This window comes from Ictalurus furcatus, chromosome 1 (genome assembly GCF_023375685.1).
Source record: "Ictalurus furcatus strain D&B chromosome 1, Billie_1.0, whole genome shotgun sequence".
Classification (NCBI taxonomy): Eukaryota; Metazoa; Chordata; class Actinopteri; order Siluriformes; family Ictaluridae; genus Ictalurus; species Ictalurus furcatus.
Window position 1 is genome coordinate 38,868,769 of NC_071255.1, and position 9,159 is coordinate 38,877,927.

Sequence of the window (9,159 nt, forward strand, 5' to 3'; positions counted from 1 at the left end):
TCAGAACAACTCAATCAAATACACTTGAAAGGCCTATACTCCAACTAGCTTTGCAAAGCATGCCAAATAATACATCTCCAGGACCAGACAGTTATCCAGCAGTGAACATTTCCGGTCACTTTTTTATACCTTTACTTATGCAAATGATATCTGAAATAACTTTAACTTAACCCAACATATGTACACGCACTTCTTATGGGCCAGAGCCATATCACCCTGCAGCACTCACCTGGTTTTAACTGAAGATAAGCAGCGTTGAGCCTGGTCAGTACCTGGACGGGAGACCTCCTGGGGAAAACTAAGGTTGTTGCTGGAAGTGGTATTAATGAAGCCAGCAGGGGGCGCTCACCCTGTGGCCTGTCTGCCCCAGTAGAGTGATGGGGACAGTATACTGTAAAAACAGGAGGTTGGAGGTCCTGACTCTCTGTGGTCATTAAAAATCCCAGGACACTTGTGGTAAAGAGTAGGGGTATAACCCCTTCCCATATAAAGAACTGCCCAAACTCCCCCATTGTCCCTTCTCTATCTATACCCTAACAATCTCCATCTCTGTATTGTCTACATCACTCTCTCCTCTCCACTAATAACTGGTGTGTGGTGGGAGTTCTGGAGCACTATGTCTGCCATCACATCATCCAGGTGGAGGATACACACTAGAGGTGGTTGAGGAGATTTCAGACTTGGCCAATATTTCATAAACTGACTCAAAGTACTATATCACTCACCTACAGCCTCAGTAATAACTAACAGATATATCTCTAAACCATTCACCTTACACAGAGGAACAAGACAAGTATGCCCATTGTCACCATTACTTTTTTCATTATTTACTGAGCCACTCGCTGCAGCAATAAGAGAAAACAAAAACATCAAGGGGTCTGGTTTACTTGATTACCTGGTCAAAATCAGAAAATCTACTGCTGTCTGAGCCGCACTAGAGTGCTGGTGCTGTGTTCAAACCCACCGCCTCATCTATTAAATATCTAGAAATCCACATATCTTCAAAACCTCAAGATATTCATCCTATCTTAATGCTTCCATACCTTAAATTATTCTACACTGTCTCCTATTGTTTTTTGTTTGCTTGTTTGTCTGTTTTTGTCTTTTTCCTTATTGCTGTGTACTGTACGCTTCTTGATCTGTCAGACCTCTGTGTACATGGAACCCCAGCCCCTGTTGTGTATTTATGTGTCCATATAACACAAATCTGATGTTATTCTTTTTCCTCAACATCACTGAATAAGCTATATCACATCATAAACATTATGTCACTGTGACATAGCGGACGCTGATGGAGGTACAGTGAGTTGTTGTGACATGCCAATGTAAATCAGTTCAGCAGCTGGAATAAGGCTTTATAAATGTTCATGTAGGCTTATGTGAGGTGTCCTGAATACTTTGTGTAGCATTATGAACAGTAACTAAGTAAGTCTGTCTCTCTCTCTCTCTCACACACACACACACACACACACACACACACTCTCTTACTTCAAGTTATCTTTGGAAAAAGAAAGATATTGTTTTACCCGCTCTGTTGTCTGTGTCCAAAAGCGATTTCTAACTCCATCCTCTGTGTTGTCTTTCAGTCTCTGTCTTTCTCTTTCTTTCTCTCTCTCTCTCGCTTTCTCTTGCTGTCTACACCTACACTCTCTGTGTAAAGACCCACTCTGTTTATTCCCTAAACACTAGCCCCTCTGTCCTTACCCCTTCCTCCCTTTTTCTCTCTCACATCACTGTGACCTTTTCATTTCAGTGACATTTTTAACAATAAAGGCTTTTACAGATGCCATGCAGTCACACACCACTCACATTTTATTTCTCCATTTTATTTATCTGTCTGTCTGGATCTGGAGGGAAAGTGAATTCTGGGTTCAAACACACCAAAACAAACTGGGTTCAAACACACTCAACCTACACAAAATATTTATTTATTTAATCTCATGAACACCGGCTAAATTGAGGAATATTTTCACTCCATAAATAAATAATAAAACAAAACCATAAAGGAATTTTTGTGTTCATCTGTAAATTCTATTATTTCACCTCTAGATGGAGATAGACAGAATAAGAACTTTTCATAGACTGTGTGCTGTTACATTGTATGTCTATCTTTAATTTACAATAAATTTTTAAAACTATTTGGATACATGCTGGACATGAGAGATGACTTTTAATTAAACATGAAAAAAGATATCATACTGTAGGGGTGTATAACATTATTACCACATACTTTGTAAGGCTTCCAAATGATTCAAATTAAAACCAGTAATCAAATTCAGTGACAAAAAGGCCATTGCATTAGCAATTTGGGCAAATCAAATATGACCTTTTTTTAAAAAAAAAAAAACAAAAAAAACCCCAAATGTAGTACTTTAGTTAAAATCATAATTTTATTTACCAAAAAATTCACTTTGGAACATAAAACACACTGATGCTAGCGGAGCATCCAGCTAATCAGGACTAATCCCTGTTTTCATCAAGTGACTCAGAGCTTGTGCAATCAGTGGAGAACCGCCTTGCCAGGTGAAGTTATACCTCCTCTTCATGTGCACGCTGATCTAACATGATTGGTCTATTCAGTGTGCATGTTTACAGATTATTTATTAGGGTGTATACACTGGTTACCTAACGAGTATACTATAGGCCATGTGTGTGCCTCATGCAAAACATATGCTCAGAGTATTATGGCATTGCCCCCACACATGCCTTCCCCTAGGGGGCTCTCTAATATGTTGTAAGGCACACATGCTATGGGGTAAAGTGCACTACAGATTGTACAGTAACACCTTTGGGCCTCCAGGGTTCTTCAAGCTTCCTTAAACACTTGAGTCAAACTATCATCTATCTTCTACTATTATGTTCTTTCTAGGGTCAAAGCATTAAGTACCCAGCTCTGTGTTACTCTGTGAGGTGTAAGTGAGGCTCTGTGAGGTGGTCTCACCTGCCGAGCTCCAACCGGATTTCAACATGGCGACCTCCTCCCCAGAGCTCCGGCATGAGATCCATGAGGTGGTCTCATCTACAGAGCTCCAGCCAGAGGTCAACGTGGCGACCTTATCTCCCGAGCTCCAACCTGAGAGCCACAAGGTGGTCTCACCTGCAGAGCCCCAGTTGGAGGTCAAAGTGGCAACCTCATCTCCAGAGCTCCAGCACGAGACCCATGAGGTTGTCTCATCTCCAAAGCTCCAGCATAAAGTCAGATTCCAGTCCGAGGTCGAAGAGACGGTCTCTCAAGCCACATTCCTGTCCGAGTTCGAAGAGACAGCCTCTCAAGCCAAGTTCCTGTCTGAGGTCAAAGAGGCGGCCTCCCAAGCCATGTTCCTGTACCAGGTTGACGAGGTGACCTTCCAGTTCAAATACCAGTCTGAGATCAATGAGGTGACCTCCCACGTCAAGTTCCAGTCCATGGTCACTGACACAGACAACCAAGTTCTGCTCACACCCGAGTCTGCTGACATGGTCAACCAAGTTCTGCTCACGCCTGAAGCCGACGTCACGGCCACCTGAGCTCTGTTCATCCCTGAAGCCGATGTCATGACCAACCAAGCTATGCCATGCTCGAGACTGACGACACGGCCAACCAAGCTCTGCGTACACCTGAGTCTGCAGACACAGCCAACCAAGTTCAGCCTGCAGAATCGATGGAGAATGACGCTCAGCCTCTCTACGGGACTGAGGACACCGCTCAGCATCCTTGTTCAGCTGAGGAAGTTTCTCTGCCTCCCGTTGCAGCCAAGAGCTTCGTTTTGCTCCCCTACTCTGCCTCAGAAGTCACTATGCCAGGCTCTATGGCTCTCCTCTACATTGCTCTGCCCTCCTGTTCCACTGAGGTTGTTGCTCCGCTTTCCTGCTCTGCTGAGGACATCACTCCACCTTCCTGCTCCAATGAGGACATCGCTCCACACTCAAGAAAGGCAGACGAGATGGACGAGCAAGTCAAGCACCTTTCTGAAGCAGATGTCACAACTTCCCAATCCTGGGTTTGCCTAATGACCCTGGTGAACCAGCCCCAGCCTCATGTCTGCTCCTTGGCTCCTCAAGGAACCTGCTACTTGTTGAAAACCGTCAGGTTTGGGGGAGGGAGTGTATTTTGGCACTTCGGGAGAAGCACCCTTGGGGGTTCCGTCATATCACAGCAAATCAGTGACTACATTTCCCATCCTGCACTGCAGCCTACAAACATGGCCACCATGGACCGCAATTCCCAGAACACTTACTTTCATTCTAATCACGCACACCTGCATCCAATCTCACACACAATCACATCACACATAAAAGAGACTGTTTTTGCGAATTGTTACGTGTTTTCTGTATACCAAGCCGTTGTTCATCATGTTTTGTGTCCTAGTTTTGATCCAGTTCTAGCCCTTGTTTTTGATTCTTGTTTTGCCTTGTTTATGCTCGTTTGCCGATCGCCTGACCTATTGCCTGTTTATGATCACATCTATGTTTCATGATTTGGATTTTTCTGCCTGTCTCTCATATAATAAAGCTCTTATCTGCATTTGCATCCATCCTCAACTCCATTACATGACACCCTGGACTGGTTGTTCCATCATAATACTGTTCAGGCTTAAACCTGAAGATAATGTTGGGATTTAATTCTGTGCTTTCGCTTTGCATAACTATGATGCTAGTTGTCAGTAGATATTCTGGGCACTGGCGGTGAAGTGATCCAGAAGTGAAATGTCACCAGAAACACCATAATACGGTATGGTAGGTTTTTCCATCATTTAGGTGTCTGGACAATCTCTTGAATATCTTCAGTAAGTCTTAGTTGTTTTGTGTTTTTAACTGAAAGCTTTTAAATACTCTGCTGTTTAGGTTGTGTTTCCTATTGGATTTCTGCAACAAAGTCCAACTCCTGCACATCTATCACAGAGTGCCTACTTGGAGGCACTGCAACCTGCATGGCCCTGCCTGAGGACCTCACCTATACTGAATAAACTAAACCAACAACTGTCTGCCTTACAACATTATTATGTTCAATTTCAGCAGGTTTTCCACAAGATTTGTAAAGAGCTATCTGCCATTGATTGTCTCCACAGTCTTGAGTGGAGCCATGAGTAATTACAAATGGAAGTCTCAGTCCTGACTGACAAATATCATCTTCCAAATTAGCTAAACAATTTTAATTGCAGATTTGAAAACTGAAGAAAATGTCACCTAATCAGCCAGTTCCAGCCCCATGTCTTTACAAATCTCAGAGAAATATGCAACATGGTTATGTTCAATATGCATCAATAAGACCATGGCTTGTGAACTTCCTCCACCCAGACCCCATGACTGTTACATAGACCTGCTGTCAGTCTTAATCCCACCTAGGTTCAGAGTGTAATTGTGGCTGAATGATACCACACTGCGGATAATACCAAAGAGGAACAGTTTACACATTTTGTGTAAAACTTGATAAATGTATTCAGTGGGAAAGGAACAACATACTTCTAATGTTAACTAATTTCTGCAAATTTATTAAGACAGAACTAGCTAACAGTCACTGTGTGGTGAATAGTCTAAATTCTGTTAGAGACGCTTGCAAGGAAATGCAGTGTGTTTGTGGGTAACACCCAAATTTAGCACTAAATACTGTGAAGGAACCACAAACTATATCAGTCATTTGACCTCAGTCATTTGTGTGTGGGTGTGTGAGAGAGAGAGAGAGAGAGAGAGAGACAGGTGGTGATGATAGAGGTTTGAGAAGTGTAATAACAGAAGGTTAATGAAGAGACCAACATATAAAGGGAACACAGAGAAATGTTACATGACTTTGTGTAAAGCCAAGTGAAAATTCAGACACCACAACACTTCAACACATTAGAGACGGCAATCATTCCTTTCAACACGTTTGTCTAACTCTCTTTTTTCTGTCTTTTTCTCTCGAGGTCTCTCTATGTCTTTCTTTTCTGTCTTTCTTCTGTCTCTCTCCCATAGATAGATAGATAGATAGATAGATAGATAGATATTAAAGAATAACAGTGTAGTTAAAGGCTAAAGTAAAATGAGAAACAGAAGACCACCCCTTCTGTTCTTGGCTTGACCACCATCCCAAAATATTCTCCTTGAAGTCACTAAGGGGTTTCAGGTGTCATCTCTCTCTCTCTCTCTCTCTCTCTCTCTCTTGTCCTCCCCCTCCCTCATTTAGGAATGACAGAGTGAGTAATAAAAAGGAAAAAGTACTCAGACACTACAGACCAGTGAGAGATTCAGCCGTCACCATGCCTGAGCCCAAAGCTAAAGGTACCTCATCATTTCTGATTATATTTTAGGGTGACATAATTATTAGCCATTTTAATGTTATCCTTAAAGGAATTACAATAAATATTCCTATCATGATGATGATGTTGAAGAAGAAGAAGAAGATGATGATGATGATGATGATTATTATTATTATTAGTAGTAGTAGTAGTAGTAGTATAAACCAAAGTGTGTATCTAAAGCATGTAATGTATATATTATAATTGTTAGCATTGTTGGCATTGTTGTTATTATTGTAAATGTAATAATATTCTAAAAATGCTACAATCACTCTGCAGAGAGCTGGTTTCCTAAAGATGAATAAGAATTGCAGAGTGTGCATTGTGATTAGGGTGAGGCTTAACAGGTGTGTTTAAATGTCAGTGATATTTGAGTGTGTGTGTGTGTGTGTGTGTGTGTGTGTGTGTTGAGGGGTGGTGGGGGGGATTATAGTCATAGCTATATCTATGAAATACCATAATGCATTGCAATAGGATAATGTCCAGATATTTGTGAATTGTATATATCTGTACTCTTTGACTCGATAGTTGTGGAAGAATAATTATTAATAATCACACTATCCGGTGTTACCCAGATGAGGATGGGTTCCTTTTGAGTCTGGTTCTTCTCAAGGTTTCTTCCTCAAATCGTCTCAGGGAGATTTTCCTCACCACCGTTGCCTCTGGCTGCTCATTAGGGTTCTAAATCCATATCCAGATTTTTATAAAGCTGCACTGTGAAAATGTCCGTTGTTAAAAGCACTATATGGAAATGGAAAAAAGAAGTAAATTGAAGTGAGTGTGTATAGGGTCTGTGGTTTGGGACATGCCTACACCCATTTGTATTGGAGTGTTTCTTGTGTGTGTAGTAATTGTGGTGTTTGTTTTGGGACATGCCACAGTAGAATGATGATAAATTTAAATTATGTGTTATATAATTGTGTGTGGTTTGGGACACATCCATAATCCACCAAAATACAGTAGCCCAGCTTGTCCAGAATCCCTAAAATGCACTGCCACAGGGAATAGCTGAAATAGGGAGCAGGGCATAGGGCACTATTTTGAGCATTTCCATTGTAAATGGGATCAGTCTGTGAGTTAAATATTTGCAATAAGGTGTCACTGTTATAGAAATATAACTTATATTTTTACAAAATGAAGACTGGGAACATAGAAGACTAGGGAAGCATGAAACTAGCGGACTGGGACTAGACTAAATAACTAAGAGTCTTGGGAGTTTAAGAAGACTACTGTACGCAATGCTGATTAGTCATGGAACAGGGAGATTAGAAATCGAGAATAAAACTAGCAGACTAGAGAAAATAAAAATAAAAGATTAGGGAAGCCCTAGAGAACTAAGAGAGTGAAACACAAGGAAACTAGTAGACCAAAAGAACTAGGAAACTATGTGGACTTAGGGATAGGACCTAAAAACTAGAACTGGGAGACTAAGAAACTGGGAAATTGGAGACTAATAATTAAGAAACTAAGAGACATAGGAGACTAGGGAAGTAGGGGACTGGGGAATCAGAGAAGGGACTAGGGAACTACAAGACTAGGAAATCTGAGAACTATGACATTATAGAACTAGACTCAGAAACTACAGAACTGGGGAACCAAAGAAGGGAACAGAGATGTAGTTTTCCTATATATATAGAATAGATATAAAATAAAAATAATAAAAATAATAATCCTGATGAGACAGAGATCATGATGGATCATACCCACTTTCTCTAATTTTAATGATCTATGGTTATATGAGACCGGAGATACAGTGGTTCCACTGCTCTCCTGCTGTTTGAACCCTCAGCATCATCACTAACTCCTCACCCTCACTCGGCTTTCAGTCACAAATAAATCACAAAATCAGATCGGACATCTCAACTAAAGAAAACTCTGCTTTCATTACCTCATGTCCTACAAATCAATTTTGAACAAAATCGTCCCAGGTCTGCGCTGTCCTTCAGCACCGTCCATGTTCTCCTGTTACAGCGAGTATCAGATTTAAGATACTGCTTCTTGCATTTAAAGCACTTCATGAATTTGGCCCTGACTACCTCTGAACATTACCTCTGTCTCACACCAACCTGGTTCTCAGAACCTTTCCTACTGCTCTTCTCACAATTCCTCACCGAACTCTCCACAGTCAGAGCTCCTAATCAACCCAACCCCATGTCCTATCAATACAGTACTCATAATGCATTATAAATACATTACAACACCTGTTTGATGTTTAACTTCAACCTGATCATACCGAGTTATAATCAACACTAAAACATCAGTATTTTACTTAACGTCAGGTTGCATACTGCATTATAATATGTGTTCATTATAACATTATAAACACTAATGCTATAGTACGTTAGAACACACACCTTTGGGCATTTAAAAAATACATAAAATAAAACATGATGCAAATGTAATAATGTATTAAAAAGTAAGTTTATTTAAGTATCTTTTAGTTGTTAATGAAAATTTATTTTAAACCACAATAATAATGATAATAATAATACATGCATAATAATGTTATTATGTATTATACTTATTATTATTATTATTATTACAAATGTGAGGGGAGTTCTGAAGCTTTCTATAGAACAGTAGTAGAACTTTCATGAGAGAGAGAGAGAGAGAGAGAGAGAGAGAGAGAGTTGGGCTGTGAGGAATGGGCTGAGCTGTAAAAAGCGTAAAATTTTATCCTTCCTCTCGTCTTACAACCTTTTAATAACCTTGGCCAATGATAATCTCCTAAATTATCACTTAGAGGAATATGACCTCATCTCAATATGACACACATGTGCGTGTGTGTGTGTGTGCGCGCGCATGTGTGTGTATGTGTGTGTGTGTGTGTGTGTGTGTGTGTGTTTGTAAAAAACACTATTCACTCTAACAGTAGCTCCTACTGAACTCAGAACTCACCCCCACT

At 40.6% G+C, this 9,159-nt stretch overlaps 2 protein-coding genes across 4 annotated transcripts in view; one reads left to right on the top strand and one right to left on the bottom strand.

Annotated features, from left to right (window-relative positions):
* The window catches only part of si:ch211-234p6.5 (pleckstrin homology domain-containing family A member 4), a 44,274-nt gene extending 41,322 nt beyond the window's left edge, over positions 1-2,952 (bottom strand). The window contains exon 1 of one of the 2 annotated variants that reach the window (XM_053638095.1): positions 1,527-2,952. In XM_053638095.1, the coding sequence (XP_053494070.1) occupies positions 1,527-1,567 (41 nt within the window). In that variant the 5' untranslated portion in view covers positions 1,568-2,952. Of the gene's footprint in view, positions 1-229; positions 977-1,526 lie in introns of those variants that run through there. The other variant, XM_053638111.1, reaches the window with a different exon arrangement.
* A 3,229-nt stretch (positions 2,953-6,181) lies between these two features.
* mybpc2b (myosin binding protein Cb) overlaps positions 6,182-9,159 on the top strand; it is a 42,154-nt gene continuing 39,176 nt past the window's right edge. The window contains exon 1 of one of the 2 annotated variants that reach the window (XM_053638129.1): positions 6,182-6,237. In XM_053638129.1, coding sequence (XP_053494104.1) covers positions 6,216-6,237 — 22 coding nt within the window. In that variant the 5' untranslated portion in view covers positions 6,182-6,215. The remainder of the gene's footprint in view (positions 6,238-9,159) is intronic. The other variant, XM_053638123.1, reaches the window with a different exon arrangement.